This window comes from Bombus fervidus, chromosome 1 (assembly GCF_041682495.2).
Source record: "Bombus fervidus isolate BK054 chromosome 1, iyBomFerv1, whole genome shotgun sequence".
Classification (NCBI taxonomy): Eukaryota; Metazoa; Arthropoda; class Insecta; order Hymenoptera; family Apidae; genus Bombus; species Bombus fervidus.
The window spans coordinates 15,298,419-15,317,567 of NC_091517.1; the positions used below are offsets into that span (position 1 = coordinate 15,298,419).

The 19,149-nt window shown below is 27.1% G+C and overlaps 4 protein-coding genes across 8 annotated transcripts; 1 reads left to right on the forward strand and 3 right to left on the reverse strand.

Annotated features, from left to right (window-relative positions):
* Window positions 1-701: 701 nt before the first annotated feature.
* Window positions 702-3,550, reverse strand: LOC139987532 (serine/threonine-protein phosphatase PGAM5, mitochondrial). 2 transcript variants are annotated; one of them, XM_072003891.1, is made up of 5 exons: window positions 2,820-3,550; window positions 2,252-2,430; window positions 1,253-1,467; window positions 1,015-1,145; window positions 702-937 (listed from the first exon to the last, which is right to left on the reverse strand). In XM_072003891.1, exons 1-5 carry the CDS (start codon window positions 2,972-2,974, stop codon window positions 793-795), a joined length of 825 nt encoding a protein of 274 aa, XP_071859992.1. In that variant the 5' UTR covers window positions 2,975-3,550; the 3' UTR covers window positions 702-792. The 2 variants fall into 2 exon arrangements, with proteins under 2 accessions (XP_071859992.1, XP_071860001.1); XM_072003900.1 differs by lacking the exon at window positions 2,820-3,550 and adding an exon at window positions 2,558-2,734.
* A 355-nt stretch (window positions 3,551-3,905) lies between these two features.
* Sas-4 (spindle assembly abnormal 4) lies at window positions 3,906-8,246 on the reverse strand. Of its 2 annotated transcripts, none has more exons than XM_072003873.1 (3): window positions 4,573-8,242; window positions 4,281-4,476; window positions 3,906-4,158 (listed from the first exon to the last, which is right to left on the reverse strand). In XM_072003873.1, the coding sequence occupies exons 1-3, from the start codon at window positions 7,932-7,934 to the stop codon at window positions 4,030-4,032; spliced, it is 3,687 nt and encodes a 1,228-aa protein (XP_071859974.1). In that variant the 5' UTR covers window positions 7,935-8,242; the 3' UTR covers window positions 3,906-4,029. The 2 variants fall into 2 exon arrangements, 1 of the variants encoding a protein (XP_071859974.1); XR_011799871.1 differs by having other exon boundaries at window positions 4,059-4,158; window positions 4,281-4,423; window positions 4,573-8,246.
* A 1,088-nt stretch (window positions 8,247-9,334) lies between these two features.
* LOC139987547 (E3 ubiquitin-protein ligase TRIM33) lies at window positions 9,335-15,436 on the reverse strand. 2 transcript variants are annotated; one of them, XM_072003934.1, is made up of 12 exons: window positions 15,310-15,436; window positions 14,571-15,099; window positions 13,626-13,855; window positions 13,258-13,538; window positions 13,049-13,159; window positions 12,777-12,971; window positions 12,597-12,709; window positions 11,261-12,439; window positions 10,990-11,128; window positions 10,734-10,917; window positions 10,496-10,648; window positions 9,335-10,393 (listed from the first exon to the last, which is right to left on the reverse strand). In XM_072003934.1, exons 2-12 carry the CDS (start codon window positions 14,899-14,901, stop codon window positions 10,220-10,222), a joined length of 3,090 nt encoding a protein of 1,029 aa, XP_071860035.1. In that variant the 5' UTR covers window positions 14,902-15,099; window positions 15,310-15,436; the 3' UTR covers window positions 9,335-10,219. The 2 variants fall into 2 exon arrangements, with proteins under 2 accessions (XP_071860035.1, XP_071860028.1); XM_072003927.1 differs by having other exon boundaries at window positions 10,990-11,149.
* Window positions 15,437-15,951: 515 nt separating this feature from the next.
* On the forward strand, window positions 15,952-18,561 carry LOC139987579 (WD repeat-containing protein 55 homolog). Of its 2 annotated transcripts, none has more exons than XM_072003995.1 (8): window positions 15,952-16,103; window positions 16,547-16,720; window positions 16,856-17,048; window positions 17,144-17,326; window positions 17,400-17,473; window positions 17,550-17,716; window positions 17,781-17,998; window positions 18,081-18,561. In XM_072003995.1, exons 1-8 carry the CDS (start codon window positions 16,100-16,102, stop codon window positions 18,340-18,342), a joined length of 1,275 nt encoding a protein of 424 aa, XP_071860096.1. In that variant the 5' UTR covers window positions 15,952-16,099; the 3' UTR covers window positions 18,343-18,561. The 2 variants fall into 2 exon arrangements, with proteins under 2 accessions (XP_071860096.1, XP_071860086.1); XM_072003985.1 differs by lacking the exon at window positions 15,952-16,103 and adding an exon at window positions 16,129-16,311.
* Window positions 18,562-19,149: the final 588 nt, after the last annotated feature.

Genomic DNA, 19,149 nt, shown 5'->3' on the forward strand with positions numbered 1-19,149 from the left:
GAGAATTTTCCCATACGTTAAAATTATTTGAATAGTAACCGCTTACTGCCGCTTAAAATCATTACTTCTAGTCCGGGAAATTTGAAATGATTCCTTTGGCACTTAAATCAATTTCCCTATTTTTTATAAAAACGACTCATTGTTTAAGCTCATATTAGGTTCAAATTATATTTTAACATGAATTTAATAATTGAAAAATAATTTAACTATTTTTATTCCATATAAGATGCGCGGATATAGATATATAATACATATATATATATATGTATATTAGATATTTGTAATTTTACAATCAGATTAAATACATATTTTTTCAAAATATTTTCAGAGTAATAGGTGTAATACATAGTAATTATTGTTATACGTAGTAATATATAATTTTTACGTGGTATATATAATATATGAATAATATATATAGGATAATAGATATAGGATACTAAGATACTAAATATTTATACACTTTGCATATTTATTAGCAAATAGGATTTATATACTTTGTTTCAAAGAGAGTATCTTATTAGAGACATAAATTTTGTTTAGGTGGAGGTTTACAATAATAAGACTTATTGCAAATATAAGAATATGTATTTTTCGTCAGTCTTTAAATGTGCTGTCCTTGATTGTTAATAATTAAAAAAGTATTTCTTAGTTTATTAACAAATTATAAGCTTTCATAGATAAAATAAATGGTTAAAAATATGTTCTTGTAAAATTTATATATTAAAATGATATCAAATGTAGATAACGTAAGTGTATTTTATTAAATAAAGTGATACGCTATGGTCAATTTAGTTATGAAATAAGTTGTGGATTCATATGTCCTGATTCACCAAACACCCATAATTTTACAATACCATCGGGATAAATAGTAATCCATGTAATACTAGCATGATTCAAGCTTAATCGCAACCAACTTTTGGGTGGAAATTGCAATGCTCTGAAATGAGTATGAATATTAAAGGAAAAACGTTTAATACAAGTCCATTATGAGAGTGATTATATAAAGTAGTGTACCTGCATACAAAATATCTAATAACATTTGCATGGCAAACAAGAATTGTATATGAATCATTTTTCTGACTGAAATCTGCACGATGAAAATACTTTCTAAATGCAGCTTCTATTCTAGGTCCATCTCTATAATACTGAAATATGTTAATATTATTCAATATTATTTTAACTAAACACAATATCAAGTTTAAAAAATATATACATAGAAGTTTTAAATTCATATAAGTAGTAATATTCTTACATTCACTTCAGGTTTCCAGTTAGATGATGGAGGCTCAGGTTGAATTGGTGAACCCTCATTAAGAATTGAATCACACTTTACCATTATATTTTTAAGAGATTTTTCTATGATTTTAGCAGTTTCTTGAGCCCTTGTCATTGTTGAATGTACAAGCAAAGTATATGGAAAACCCAATTCTTGCAATCGTTTTCCTGTTGCCTCAGCTTGTTGCTTACCTTTATAACATTTTAACAGTTTATAACTATAATAGTTCATTTTGCTATATACCGTATGCTTGCTTTATTTGCATACACACTATTATTTCTTTAATTATTGAAAATGTACATTTTACTATATGCCTAGTTCATTTGTATACACACTATTATTTCTTTAACTATTGAAAATGCAAAAACATATTTCATGTGAAAACCGTTTGACTTCATGATGGAATTTTAATAAGATATTTCGATCTTATTTTTACATCCCTACTTAAAGAGATTTCAATACCAATGTAACTTTTTAAAATGGAACTGTAAATTTTTTTATACAGTATTCAATGTACCTTTTAATTGTCTACAGAAAGTATTAAGATACTTGGATCAATTTTAACTTTAATCTTGTAAAGCTAATCATATGAAAGACATGAAAAGACAACAAATGTTTTTATGTTTACGTTTTCCTTGTCTTCATATAATAAGTTTTGCATGATTAAAATTGAAACATCTTTTAAAGTAATCATTTTTGACCCAAGTATTTCTTTGTAGACAATTAAAAAGATATACTGAATGATGTATAAAAAGATATATAGTTCCATTAAAAAAACTTATATCAGCATTGAAATCTCTTTAAATAAGAATATAAAAAAAACATTGAATTAGTTTATTAAGTTTCCCCCATGAAGTCAAACTTTTATATAAAACATTTTTTTGTATTTTCAATTATTAAGGGAATAATAACTATAAAGGGAATAATTATTAAGGGACAAATAAACTAAACATACTTTATATTGGAAATACTAACCAAGATTTGTAAGTGTCCCATCTGCATCTGTCTTAGCTTCCACATTATATTGTCCATGACGAATTAAAATTATGTGACGTGTAGCTTTCGCTGTTTTATTCATTAATTGTTTATGATACGTATCCTGATTAGATTCATTGTCTGTTTTCATTGGTTTCACTAAACTTTTTGGATCTCTCCTATAAATAAAATCATACAAATAAAATAATAGTCAAAATAATGAATCAAAAGTAAATACACAAAAGCAAAATGCAATATCAATATAATATCGAATAATATAAGGAACAACAAATATTTAACACATACATTTATTTAATAAACTATCAATGAAATAATGTCAAAATCTCAGATAGTATAAAGAATTATGCTTTATTTAGAAAGAAACTAACAGAAATGCTCTTAATTTTAATCTATCAACTACTTATTAAGAAAACATTTAAGTTCTTCTATTTATTTATTTATGATACATAACAAAGGAGAAATAAAATCGAATTTTAATTGTACGCTATCATTGTATTGCAAAGCCACTGACATTTTTATTGGTAGCAATAATAACAATGAATACAACCTATCCCAGTTATAATCCCAAGATGAAGAAGATATCCTAGATTTGTGCGTGTGCAATAATTTATTATTATCACTATCATGTGGATAAAAGAACATCGCACCACCTAATGCGCCAAATCCTATAACCCATTTTTTAAAACTTGGACGTATAGGCATCGCTATAATAAATTAACAATCAAATTTTTTAACTGATTTGAATCAACATTATCGAAACCAAGTATACACCGGATTATGTTGTTATAGCAACATAAAAATATATTTTTGTTCGGACAGTTTTAGGCTAAATGTACACGAGCAACATTTTCGTATGCGCGCGATTCTACTACGACCATATGTCTTTTTTTATTTTCCTATGAAGAATAACAAAGGTAGACATATGACTGCAGATATTGCACTATAAAATGTCGCTCGTGGAGTTTTCGTGTAAAGTAGCGCTATCCAGCGGTGGAATCTTTCATGTCATTTATTTCTTTCTTCTATCATCTTTTTCTGTATCATGCCCACATTGTAATATTAAGCAAGTAGTTATAAAGTTAATGTTTCAGTTATTAATAACATTTTTCAAACGTCAAAATTGTAGATAACACAATCATATAAACAAGTTTAGACATACCCGTATCAAAAGCACTAAAGAAACCATTTGAAAATTGAGTCGTGAAAAATCAACATGGAATATAAGAATGTTCTCGTTCTATGTAGGCGTGATATACTATGACTGTCCAAGATAAAGACAGAGACACTCTACTCATCTCTGTCTACCTTGTAAGAACGCGAATTTTGTATCTTCTATGTTGATTTTTCACAATAATCACAATTTAGTTTTCAGGTGGTTATCCCTAGCGAGTGTCGAGATCTGTCTATACAGAGATGAGTTCCTATGATCGATCATATACATATGTATATATAAGCATGATTCAGGATAATCACCTCACCTCAAAAAGGCAATATGTGCCATCAATCACAATTTTATGTAATCTACTCTAATTATGCGAGAGATATTCATAATTTGGAAACACTACTACACTTTATGTTAACAGTAAAAGATTCAGTCTTTATTTTCATTTACTTAAAACATTTCAAATATATCTAATTATAATTTTATTTATTTATTATTATTAAAAATATATTTATGTTAAATATGCATAACTTTAAATAAAATTTAATTGTTTCATTAGATACTATCCTCAATTTTGTTAGGTGTGATATAATTTCTATTGATAGGAATCCATTAAAAGATTACCATCTTTATCTTTGAGACGTATTCTGCCATTTGAATACCGTGTTTCCTGTGCGCCATCAAGATAGATTAGTTTAATGGTTCCATCAGGATATTCACGTCTCTAAATTTTATATAAAAGTATTAAAGTATAAATATGTATAATATAAGTATGTTTTGTACATATATGTATTTTATAAAAAGTTAAGGAATATTTATTTTTGTGGAAATATTCTTGCTTGTTACCTTATGAGTACTAGTATGTATTTCACGTTGTCCATTTGGTAAAGTAAGAACTTTTTCACCATTAGTAAAAATTTTTATTAATGTTCCATCTGGTAATGTCCATTTTTCAATACCATCTGACTCTACAATTCGTACTGAACCATCTGGAAATAATACTTCTACTGTACCATCGCGCAGTCTTCTTTCTACTTGACCACTAAATAATAGAAGAAGTAATATTCACTGAATAATAAATTTTTATATGCTGAAATTAAAAATTAAATAATAAAATGAAGTGATGAAAAAAGCTTACTCAGAAAATTCTAAAATCTCTAAACCGTCTGGCATTGTTGTGTGCCATGTATGTGTTGATGCATAAAAATATTTTATTTTTCCATCTCTATTAGTCTCACGAATATCGCCATTATAATATATTAACTTAGTTACACCTTGATCGGGAAATATCTTCTTAATATTTCCATTTGGAAATTGACATTCAATAGAACCATCAGGGTGTTCAATCTGTGTCATACCTTGTTTATCAGTACTAGTATTACTTCGATAAGACGAAGATATATTCTCTGTGTGTATATTACGCAGTTTATCTGCTGATGCTAAATCTTTTGTATAATTTTCATCAAAACATTTATAATCATTTTGCACATGTAATTGAATATTGTCATTAATATCATTATGATTAGAAGGTGTATCACATTCTTTATATGATTTTTTACAATTAGCTTTTGTAACACTTATTTGACTATTTACTTTTTTCAATTCATTGTTTGAGTCTGACTTAGACTCACTTAAATTTTCAAGAGCATCAAATTTTTCTGGAATTTCTGCTAAATCTAATGTTGCTTCTTTGATTAAATTTTCGTATAAATTTCGTTTTTTAACAATATCTGTTACAGTTGTTTGATTTTTTTGTGATTTATCATTCATAATATTCGTATTACTATTACAATTATATTCTTTCCCTTTTTCTATATCCTGTTCACTAGCTGTATTTATTGTCTTCATTATTGGTTCTGTCAGTTTTTGGTCATCATCTAATGAAGCATCATTAATTTTTTTAGATTCTTTATATTGCATGTTAATTTGTTTATTAATTTGATGAATTGCTCTTGTATTTATAGAAGCTCCAGATCTTCCTTTATTCCTAATATTATTTTTCTTTAATTTCTCTACTTCTTGTTTCAGTTTTGAATTTTCTAGTTTTAATATCCTCATTTGACATCTATGTCTAGATTGTGCTGCATTCCATCTACTTTCCTTTATAAGCATGTCCTGCACCAATTGTTCTATTTCTTGCTTCAAATTTTGGATTTCCTGTCTTTCCAATTTACTTTGTTGAGCTTTTTCTTGTGAATCTCGCATTCTATTTTCTAATGCGGACTTTTCACGTGCGAGCTTTTTCCTTTCTTCTTGTAAACGCTCTTCTACTTGTTTTTTATTTTCTTCAAAATTTTTTTCTTTTTCCGTATACTCTTTGCGTAAACTTTGATGATCTTCACGTAATTTTTTACGCTGCATAGATAAAGCTGCATTTTCTTTACGAAATATATTGATCTCCTGCTCAAGTTCCAATAAACGAGCTTTTAAAAGTTCTGATTTAAAAATAGTTTCGTTTGTTTCTTGTAAGTATTTTATATTTTCCTGATCTTCAGTTACAACTACATTATTATGATTATCTACATATTCATCTACATTTTTGTTGTCACAAAATTTCATATTTTTTTTAAATATTCCAGTATCATAAAAGTTATCAATTTTTTGTGGTGTTAAATCATCTTGTAAATTACTTACTTCATCATTGGAAGTTAAATCCTCAGTATCCGATAATTCTGATTCATCTTTATGACAAACACTTTGGTACATATCATCTGTATTACAAGTAGAATCATTGTTCTCTGTCATATCTTTACAGGTTTGTGCCTTATATATTTTACTTTTCATTATTACAGGAGACTGTGATACTTCAAATGGCACTGATAATTTTTGTACAGTAGGTGTTTCTACGATTGAAGAATCACTCCAAGCCTTTTCATCTGAAAAACTTTTTGTTACTAATGATTCAGTTGATATACTTGAGGTATCTGTTAATCCAATTGTTTTGTATTCATTAAATTCAGAAAATCTAACATGAGGACTGACTTCTTTATTGTCTTCAGCAATAGGAACATCAATTCTATTTATAACATTCTGTTCATTATGTATAGATTTGATTTGATCCCTTAATAACACGTATCCGTTTCTATTTGGTTTTATTCTATTGTCTTCATTAGTATTTTGCAAAAACATTATATCTTTATGTATATTATCATGAATAATTTTCTGGTTTATAGAAACTGAGAAATCACAGTGAGTATCAGTATCCGTATTGGACTTCATACATTTATATGCTTGATTAGATTTTACAATCAATTGTTCTTTAGGTATGTTACTTCTTGGAGTAACTTGTTTTGCATTGTGCACTCTACTGTCCATTCTATATTCAGCATTTTTTACTTTAAATGGTGTTGATTGTTGTAAGAATGCAGTAACTGCACTAGATGTAGAACAGAAGCTAGAATTCTCTGCTTTTTCTTCTAACAATTCAAATATTCTTACTTCTTCTAATTCTTTCTGAGTTCCAGAATGAAAATCTGAAGTATTTAATTCAACTGCATTTTTCACTTCATTAATATCATCTTTCAAATATGTAGTTGTAGTATTAGATTTAGGCATACTACGAATTTTTTTCTTTGGTAATGAAACATTTTTTAGACATAGATGTTTTTGAGCTACATTTATACAATGTGTCTTTTTTGATAATTGTGCATTCTTTGAATGTTGAATTTTATTGCATTTACTTTCATTTCTAGGACATTTAAAACCAGATCGTGTATTGTTGGTAAATGATATACTATGTGATCTTGTTTTCAATGTAGAAGGTTGTAATTGTTGATTCAACTTAAATCGAGCTAAACCTTCTCCTTTTCTTAAAAATGGTTTTTTTATTTTATTCCCTGAATTAGCATTAGACTTTTTTTCAGGAGGTTCATTTTCACTGTCTTTCAATCTTTCTTCAAGCAATGTATGAAAATCCTTTTTAGGAGAAAATATTGGTACATCATCAATAGAAATGTGATGAACAACTATTTTATCAGGTGGTAATGGTGCTACTCCATCCATAATAAATTGTTCTAGTTGTTTTTCTTCTTCTATGTCATTTTTTATATCTGTTTTATCTTTTGATTGTCTTCTTATATGACTTTCAATGTTAATTACATCTTCACTGAATCTTTGTGTTGGCGACTTTTGTTGTGAAATTATGTTTTCAAAATTGCCACTTATATTTTGATCAACATATGAGTCATTCTTATTTATTACTTGTGTATAATTTTCTTTCGTTTGTGGTTTATTATGTAACATAATTAGATTTTTGTTATTAATTCCAGTATTTTTATCAGATTCATTTGAATTACTTATATCTAATATATCTTTATCCAGATCAAGTTCTTGTATTGATAATTCAAGTGCTTTATACATACAATCTTGTTTCTGAGTTAACATCTGCCTTTGTATCTCTTGCTGTTTCAATAATCGTTCTTGTTGTTCTAACTGCCACTGCCTCAGTTTTTGTAAACGTTTAACTACAGTTGCTTCTAAGTCCATTTTTTGAATGGGCATGGAATGTATAATAATTTTAATATGTAAATATCATTTATAATATAGTTATATATTAAAGAAGTATAAATACTTCAGTAGTTTACATACATAAATATATATATATCAACACATACAAACGGAAAAATGTAAATTATATTATGACATTTTTAAAGATATAACTTTACTAGTCTCATATGACATTATTAAATTCTTTTGATATGTATAAAATTTTTTAATTCATTTTAACAAAAAATATTTTATTTTTTATTCAATATTCTAACTATGAATTACTGAAAATTATTAAAAAGCTTTAAATTATCATAAAACACACACATACACATAAACCGACATGTAGGTATGCACGTGTATATATTGTCACAAAAAGTATTAATTGATCATTTAAAATTAACATACTTATATTTTCATCTTTAAAGAAAGAAAAGTTACAAAAGCGATAAAAGATACATTATAAATTAAATTTATCAAATTCATAATATGTTTTTAAATAAATACAGAAATACTTCTTCTGCTACAAAACCCGGTTGACAGTTTAAAAGTAATATGTATATACATGTATGCGGGTATCATACATTTGAATTCATAACGTTATAATACAGTTACCTAACACTGACTACTAAATACAAGCATGCGATTGGTTACTCGTGCAAATGTTTCTTTTATAATGGAAAAAGGGCCACGAAACTGTCTTCCAATCCAACCATTAAGAAGTAGTAAAGTAGGTAATAAAGTTTTCTATATTATACATCTTTTTTATATTTGGAATCATTTAGAAGTAATAAATTATCAACAATAATTTATTAATATAAATAAAAAATATTTATTGAATTAAACTACACTATGTAAAATAATTTTTCATTGGTATTTTTATTATAAAAATAGAAAAATAAAATTAAGGTGTAAATATTCATAAATATAAATATATGAATTTCCTACACAATGAAAAGAAATTACTATGTAACTACATATATATATAAGAGTATCATGCAATATTACATAAATTTATTGTACTTATAAAATCATTACATATCAATTTCATCTTTATTGTAAAATTATATTCTGATGTGTAATATACCTTTTAATTTATGATGCAATACATTTTTAAATTGTTAATTTTTTTGTTGTACTAAAATAATATAATTAATATTAAATTTTGTAAGAGTAAAATTTGTATTACAAATTATAATTTTGGAAACGATAAAACAATTTTAAAAAATTCCATTCTGTATATTTTATGTAAGATTATTTTGTACATCCTACATGCATTTGGTGTAATACAATAATGTGAAATTTAACAACATAGTTGTCTACATTTGATGCTATCAAGTAAATGCATTAAAACGTTTTAATATAAGACAATTTAAATAATAAAATTAATTATAATAAAATGAGAAATAAACATGAAAATTCAAATGTTAATATATTTCAATCTTTTGTTCATTTTCGTGTAACAAACATGTATTTACTTATCAAATACATCGGAATATTAACAATTAAACGGTTTTCTTACAGCAAAACGTTTTAAAAATGATATTAATTTATAAAATTTTCAGTCAATATGTTACATAGTTAACTGTAATTTTTTATCAACAAGTAATTCAACATTTTTTTCTATAGTTTTATTAAAATGATAATACAGATATACAAAATGTTTCGTACTATGTGAGTATATTGGAGAAGTAAATTGAAAACACAAAAATAGTTCATATGTTTATCTGAATTTTTGTTTTTCCATTTTTATATCCTCAACTCAACTCTGCAATACTGTCACATATGGAACACTCTGTGTATATATTATATACATACATATATATATGTATATAAAGTCGTAATACTTTGTAAAAAAATACTTATATATTTACTGAAATATTTTATTGTAAAATTAATGCAATTATTTTTTAGTAATTTAATTATTGATATAATTAAATGATAGGTTTTCTAACAGATTTTATGATAAATTTATAAGAAATAGTCAACACACTCAAATATTTTATGAACTAAATTTGTGATCACCTTTAATTTATAAATTCATGCAATAAGCTCGCAATATTAAGCAAGAAGTAAAATTTTCTTCACTGAACATAAAATGTGAAGAAGTCTATACTACAGTTGTAAATGTCTGCTCAATTGTTAGTATCCGTAAGTATTTATAGACATTTATTAATTAATTAAACACGAAAAGCAATATTAAATATAATTAAGAAATATTCATTATATGGAAATATAATTCTGCTATGTGTTTTAAAAATAATATACTTGTTTATGTGCTTAATTACGGAAAGTGAAAATTAGTCTGTAAGTATACGACGATATTTTCTATTAGGAGGAAACACTTCTTCGTCTTCGTCCTTGTCACCCGAAAGAAAAGGATCGTCATATGCGTAATTTGGTGCCCATTTTAATAATAATTTTTCAAAAAATTCTTCTAAATTTCGTGCTTCTTGATACACTTGCGACTCAACCTAAATAAAAAAAAGTATATGATTATATGAAATGTATGAATGTTTTTATAACAATTTTATATCATATTTTATATGATATAAAGTCTTCAACAGAGAACTTACAGGATTATAAGTAAAAGCATTTTTGAACATCAATCTGATGTCTGCCATTACTTGTCTTAAATCTGTGTAATGTTCTGTATGCTCAGGTTTTAATTTATCTCTAATTACATCTAGTGCAATTGGCTTTTTTATGATACGATGATAATCAACTATCTGTTAATTATAAATGAAATAATAACTTTTATGTTCCTTCAATATATTTTATATACTTTTTAAATTTGGATAGAAAAAAATTTACCTCACTAGATACTATTTCACGGAAAGGTAAGCTTTGCTCATATTGACAATAAAGTTCTAACACAATTCTTTGTGCAATTCTTAATTCTTTTGCACTCATTGTGTTTGGTCTTTTTTCTCCTGGTGGGTCATCTGAGCAGTCTAGTACATTAGTACATAACATACACTGCCATGTTTCACTTTCACTATTGCACAACAAAATTTGACATTAGCTATTAAACATAAATATTATTATACTATATTATTCGTACACTTACTCAGGAAACGATTTTAAACTAGGAATATGACAATATAAGTGGAAGACTTTTGGGCATTTATCACAACATAATACTGCATCTCCTCCATCCATGCATACTGCACACCAATCTTCATTTGGATCATCCTTTGCCATGGATGCTGCAGCATTTTTTGAATTATCTATTGAACACATAATTGTACATATACACTTATACTTTATACATACAAAATACATATTTAACCAATATTTTGAATAACAATTACATATTTTTATTATTTCAATTAAATTACCTGATGAATTCTCAGCCATTGGATTCAACCCTTCATCAGTTGAACTATCTACTTGGGCCGAATCTAACTGGTTTCGTTGAGCTTCTGGTATTACTACAATTCCATTGCTATCTAATTTTGCGATAGTAAGCATTAGATCATTCAAAGATTTTTGGCAAAATTTGTCTAAACTTTTTTCAGTTTCATCTGATTTTCCAGGAGGCACAGGACTAGGCGTTTTAGGTACTGACGAGCTAACTGTATGACCAACAGACACTGAACATTGTGATTGAGGTGGAGTATCAGAAGCAGTAGTTGTCTGTGTATTATATTTTTGATTTGCATTTGATTGTTGATTTTTTAACGTTATTTTGTAGGTATCATTAGTAGGAACTGACATGGAAGGTGTATTTGATTGATGGCGGGAAGTATAAAAAGGAAGACAGGGATTGACATTTTGAGGTATATGCCAACGAGCTGTAGGTGGTTGTTGCATAGGATAATTTATATGTTGCGCGGATGGAGAAGTTGGATTACATTGCTGAAGTCTTATACCAGATACCATGGATGTATTTGTTGGTTGATATGCAGGTGGTGGTACTGGTCGTTGGGAATTGTTTGGAGGATATCTATAAGGTGGCAATCGATATGATACATGATTTGTAGAAGATCGGAAAGGTGGTGGATTATGTGCAAGAAGTCCACGTAAACTTGTATTCTGACCAAGTTGATCTATGTGAACTTGTTGATGAGGATGTGTGGACGATGTTACTTGTTGATGGCAGCTTCCCAAAGGACGTTGTTGCATCATCATTGGTTGTTGTAATCTGTTATTGAAATTGACTGGATATGGTACACGAGGTTGATGTGCTTGTGGTGATGACCGAGGTGGCATGTTATTTATAGGATAATGTTGCATATAATTTTGCGACTGCGTTTGTTGCTGCTGTTGAGATGCTATATGAAGAGGCACTTGTTGATAGGAATTTTGTTGCATACTATTAGATTGTTGTGTTGCAACAGGTAATTGTGCAGCTATGGAAGAACCATCCATATGTACATTTGATAGATTAGTTGTTTGCTTTTGATCTGTCTGTGATTCATTATATGGCATAGATGGTGTTGTATTTACTCCACCTAATGGAGATATTGAAGGATATACTCTACCATCCACTACTATTCCTCCAATAGATGAAACCACTAAAATTATGAAAGAAAAAAAAAATTTAATATTGTACAAACCAAATATTTATTAGATAACTAATTTGAAAAAAAGGAAATAACTTTTGCTTGTAGCAATATCACAAACTACCTATTTAATAACATATAATTAAGCACCTATTATTATTAATTTAACCTTTTATCAAATCTGGTACTTTCTCCAAGGACAAATTTATTCTAACTGGTATTTCTGGATTTGGAATGTCAGCTCGTCTACTTTTTATTCTTTGTAAATGACTTGTAACAGATCTGAAAAAAAATTATGGAATATTTATATTTATTATATTTATATATATTTAGTATTTCAAATACATACTTTTTGCTATAAAGTAATTCCATATCTGAACCCTTTTTTAAGGCATGAGTTACAAATTGGATACAATGATCAGTAAGTTTAGATAATTGATCTAAAGCAACTTTTTTCTCATTTAATGTGTTTTGTTTCTGATCACAAACTTCATTTAGACGCATAACTAATTGTTTTCCTCGTGTATTAATTGCATTTGTTAACCTGTGTAAAAAAATATTACATAAGTTAAATAATTTTGTTTCACTTAAACTTGAAATGTAAAGTTTACAATAACTTACTGCACCACCATTTGTGTTATGTCTTGCACTAAATTTTTCTTTTTTTCTAAAATAAGAACTTGTCTGTCTTCTATGACTTTCATTGCACTTTTTAATAAGACTCGTTTATAACTGCAAAACAGATAGATTTTAAACATAACATTAAAAAGCTAATTTTAATATTTATAGAAAATATATAAATAAAAAAAGTAGAAATACAAAAGAATTACCTCACTTCTTTAAGTAAAGTTGACACTGAAGCACGAGTTTCAGTAGCAATTTCATGAATAAATTTGTACTTATGATCTCTGTGTTCACTTAGCTGACAATCTCTACAAGTAAGTTTATCACATGTTTGACAAAATAAAGATAATTGTTCATGTGGATGAATTGTACAAAATAAATAGCCAGGTATTTTTTTGTTGCTTTTTTTAACATTATCTCTATCATTGGCAACTTCATCCTTTGGTTTAATTGTGTGATCTTTTGTTATTTTTAATCTCTGATGTGCCTTTAAGAAACACAAATTTAAAATAATTGCCATTATTTCTAAAGAAATATATTTAATAAACATATTATTGAGTAATATTTTCATTACCATAACACAGTTTTGACATATAAATTCTTCACATTCTACACACCAACTTGTAGCATTGGCATTATCATGACAGCTGGTACATTTTTTTTCTTCTTCTGTTTCTTTAGATTCGTCATCAGTACCTGGACTATTATCCTCTTCTATAAATTTTGATAGGAATCGGTTTTCAATTAAGTTTTCTGCCTGTGTGGTGACATTACATATCTGACAAGCAATTACATTACTTTCCACTGCAATGATATGTATGTTTTAAAGTCATGACTTAATTATTATATAATATAATATACTTATATATAAAAACATAAATATTTTATAAATTATATTAATATCAAATAATCATTTTGAATCATAAAGATACTACTAAAAATTTATTCAAATAAACATAAGAGTTGTTTCATGCTGTTTCTATCGTTTAATATAAATAAGATGTTTTAATATTTATGAATATTATTATACAGATTAATAAATAATATTGAGGCAGATATAATTTGATGCTATTAATTTTTCAAAGATCAATTACAGTACTTAAATGGAACCATATATTTTTTAATACATTAATCGATACAGCTCAAATACTAGTACCATTTTACAATATTACAATTAATATATGTCCTAAACTAATGTATCCTTAACATACAATAAACAGCTTACAACTTTTTCTACATGTAATATTGCTGCATCAATTAATGCATTTAAAAAATTAATGCATTAAGTTAATCTTCATATATCCTTTATATCCACTCATAGAAAAGCTAATGATGTTAAATAATATTCTTTTTGGTCCCAGTCAATTTCTATTTGGGAAATTTTTTTATACAGCAAGTAATTTACAAGATATTTGAAATCATTAAACTAGAAGGTTCACTCTATAGATGTTAAGAAGAAAAACTCGCGGAATCAAAATTTAATAAAGTTGCAAAATGTAGACGTATAACATAGCCTTACACAGAACATCCACGTCGACCGATGTGTTGTGATCACTAAGTTTACTATTAACACATGTCGAACATGCTGCATGTAAACATTCTAAAAGTTTTGGATCATCACCGAAAGTAAATGTTTTTCCACAGAATACACATTTCGATAAAAATGCACGTGTCTCATTTTCTTGACCCTCAGTTGTACACTCGATACGCTGTTCGCACTCTTCCTCAATGCAAACGCCCTGCACTTGAGATTGTTGCATATCTTGCTTCGCGCCAGTTTGGTCAAGTGGCTCTTCTTTAATCGTTGCTATAGGACCTGTTGTTAACAACTCATTCGTCCGAGTTTCCATTTTAAAATTATCAAAGTATGAACGTGGCTACACACAAGAATCGTTTTTATATTTTATGAAAATATATCTTTCTTGAACCATGTAGCGCCATGGTCCACCATGCTACATATTCCATACTACATACTCCACACTCCACTCTGATTGCAATTACTATAGTTAGTTAGGCAAGAAATTCGATGCAACGTATAATGGCGCCCTCTGAAATAGGGATTTTGGTATTTCTAGATATTTTAGTAATTTTAATAATAAACCAAATATCTTTTTAATATTCCGGAAAGAAATTAATAAAAATTTTATAGTATAATGAGCTATTGTATAGAATTTTTCTTTTATTAATTAACTATTTATTTAGACAATAGAATATATATTTATACTATTATGTTATCGCGTGAACGTAACCTTAATTACCTGTCTCGAATATAGCTTTAGTATGAGTTTAATCTACAAAGATCAACATATACATGTGGAACGTAATTTGAATTGTCAACCATGTATGTCTAAAAGACAAAATATATTTAGAAACTGTATAAAGAATTGATGTGTAATACGACGATGGGAAAGTTAAAATTTGGGAACAAAAATACTTTATTTAGCGAACTTGAGAAATTTTGTTAAGAATCGTAATCAATTGGCAGCTTCAATTAAAGTCACGCAGGCTCTCTTGACAGAATGTTTGTTTCAAAGAATTAGAGATTTAGAACTATATGCTTAAACATTCTGCTTTTGTATCTTAAAAGCATTCGGCCGAATTAGCTCGATGGAAGCCTAAGAGAACCGTACATTTTTTCAACGGATAGTTTCTACGCGCCACGCAAAGTGCATGCTTTCTTTCACACATACACACGACGTTGTCAATTACATCAGTTTGCGTTCCCATTACCATCCACTAACGAAGATCGGAGAGTGAAATTAGTATAGGAAAAGAAGCGCTGATCTACAGGGTGAAAATTATTTTTCGATTAGTCCACTAGGATCTGAGAGGATGCAGATTCTAGGAGAAGAACTGGAAGGGACTTTACGAGCCAAGAAGAAACAAAAATTATCAGAATTTTTGTTATTGCAATCTAGGATCGCGACACGCCACTTGTATCAAAAATTATCAGAATAATCTTATGAATCAAAGTACTCTTTCGATAGAACTTAACATCTTCATTTGAATATTTTCCGCACTCTAGCGAGCAGAGCGGATCAGCGCTCCATGGGTACCAACCCATATTCCTGTTTCCTGAAAAATCACTATAAATTTGTAACAACACATTTTATATAGTGCAATTTATAGGGAATATTAATTTTAATAGTTTTCGTACAGTGAAACAGTTATACATACTGTGTGTTATATACAAAACCTTACAAATATCGTCAAAAAGAATTAGGATCTTTAAAACATGCATTTAGATAAAGGATATTCAGGTACCTTTTCTTAAATAAAAAGAATTTTTGCTTTGCCTTTTATATTATATTACTATAGAATAAATAATCATTTATTTCTTATTTTTACTCCTTAATATTATGTGCACGTGTTTAAATTGATTCCACTAATAACATAATAACAGTAGTTAATAAGAATTAATTCATTAATAACTATTACACAATTTTTCTATATTTATTAGATATTTATTTATAATTAAATATATGTATTATTTAGATAATTTTATTCTTGATAATGAAGAGAATAATAATCTTGACAGTGATGCAAGGAACGATAGTACAAATTTATATATGTTAATAGTAACATTGTCAGACGACAGCAGTTTGAGCAATGATGATACAGACAGCGAAGACAATGAGGACCTTCCTGATTCAAATAATGCACATACAAGTAAATTTTATATAAAATTTAATGTTTAAATAATTTAAACTTAATTAATTTTTGTAATAAAAACTAACTTAATGGTATATGTTTTTTATTACTTATAATATTATAAAAAGGTAATATTTCTATTTCTTTTTAAAGGTGGCAGTACAGAATCAACTTTATTAAATGCAAATGAGGAAGAAGATGAAGTTGTAAAAGCAATAATTAGGTCAAAAGATATAAATACAAATCATCCTCCACCTATTACAACAGAAGATCATGTGGTAGATATATGTTTCCATCCTAATTCAAACATGATCGCTGTAGCCGATATTGTAGGAGATGTACACTTGTAAATTTTATATTTATTAATATCATAATTAATATGTTGTTAATAATTTTGAATAACTTTATACATGTATACATATATATTTCTTTATCTGGTAGATACAAATATAATAATACAGAAACAGAACTGATATCAACTTTAGAATTGCATCTTAAAGCATGTCGTGACATAGAATTCAATGACTCTGGTACAACTTTATTTTCTACTGCTAAGGATTTATCTGTAATGCTCACTGATCTAGAAACAGAAAAGTTAATAAGACTTTATGAAAATGCACATGAGTATGTATATAATTATTACAGTTAATATAAATAAAAATATAAGTGCCATTACTTAATGTTTGATTTATTTTAGGGAGCCAATATATACAATGACTGTAATTGGAGAACATATGTTTGCAACTGGAGACGATGATGGTGTAGTAAAAGGTATGTTATATATGTATTGTTTCTTTCTCTTCTCTGTTTCATTGAATCCATTATATTTATATTTAAGTATTTTAAGTATGGGATCTTCGACAAAAAGAGAGTATACCTATATTTTCATTAAAAAAAATGGAGGATTATGTAAGCACTATAGTAACAAACAAAGAAGGGAAATACTTAGTTTGTGCAAGTGGAGATGGATGTCTTACTACATTTAATATACCAGGAAAGAAACTACATGTTCAAGTATGTGTAAATAGATATCATGTTATCTAATTATATATAATTATATATATAATCATTTAATTAGTCAGAAGAATATGAAGAGGAACTGACATGTCTTGGTTTATTTAAATCTGAAACAAAAATATTGGTGGGTACAAGCAAAGGAAAAATGTATGTGTATAATTGGGGAGAATTTGGTCTTCATTCAGATGAGTTTCCGAATTTAACTAAAAAAGCTATAAACTGTATGATTCCAATTACTGAAAATGTTGTGATAACAGGTGGAGAAGATGGAATACTTAGGTATAGTTTAAGATTTATTATATATCTTTTTTCATATATTAATTAAAATAATTATGTATTTGTTGTATGTATTAATGTACAGGGCTACCAGCCTGTTTCCTCATCATCATCTTGGAATAGTAGGAGAACATAATTTTTCTATTGAAGCACTTGATGTTAACAGTGATGGTACTTTAATTGCATCTTCGTCACATGATAATGATATCAAGTTTTGGAATGTACAATATTTTGAAACTTTAGATGTTAGTGAACGTGTAAAAGGTGGAAAGCAAAGACAATTAAAACATAATCTTCCAAGTAGTAAAATTGATAATGCATCTACCTTTTTTTCGGATCTTCAATAAAGAAAATAAATTATTATGAATGTATTGTAAATTTACAAATGATTAAATTATTAAATTCACATATAATACCGAGATTACATATTTTCATATAAATATGTTCTTAATTCATACATAACATGTACATACATATTACATAGTTTATATGTATAACAAAAAGTTAAACACAATTATACTTTTTAAAGTCAAAAATAATAAAAAAAAACATATTTTAATGAATTACATATGAAGTTTATAAGCAACATTTTTGCAACCTGAAACCATACTTCAAATGTACATTTACATTGCTTCAAATATTTTATTAAAATATTTTTGATGTTATTTTCTAATATTTGTAATATTATAAAACAAGAATTATATAAAAAAATAAATCTTAGTAACCATTTATACTTATTTTTATATGTTCATTATAACAAAAATACTTTTGAAAATTAATCATAAATAACAAATAAAAATCTAAATTTTGTGACTTACTCAATTTATATTTTAGCTAGATTTGATATTAAACAATTGATTCTTTTATATGTGTTGTACAATTATCATAAAACGTACATGAGGAAGTTGACAGAAAATATAAGTCATATAAAAAAATATTACAAAGTATAAGTTTTAGAACAGTATTTAATTAGTAGAGAATGCGTTATAATTCGTAGTCTATCTATTATAAAATTTGCTTACCATACAATGCTTTATGTTTTTGAAACAATGTTAAAGTTCTACTAAATGTGAGCTTACATCTGTTTTTGTACATATAAAATATGTTTACAAAAAGGACTGAAAGATATTCATAAGATATTCAACAATGATTAT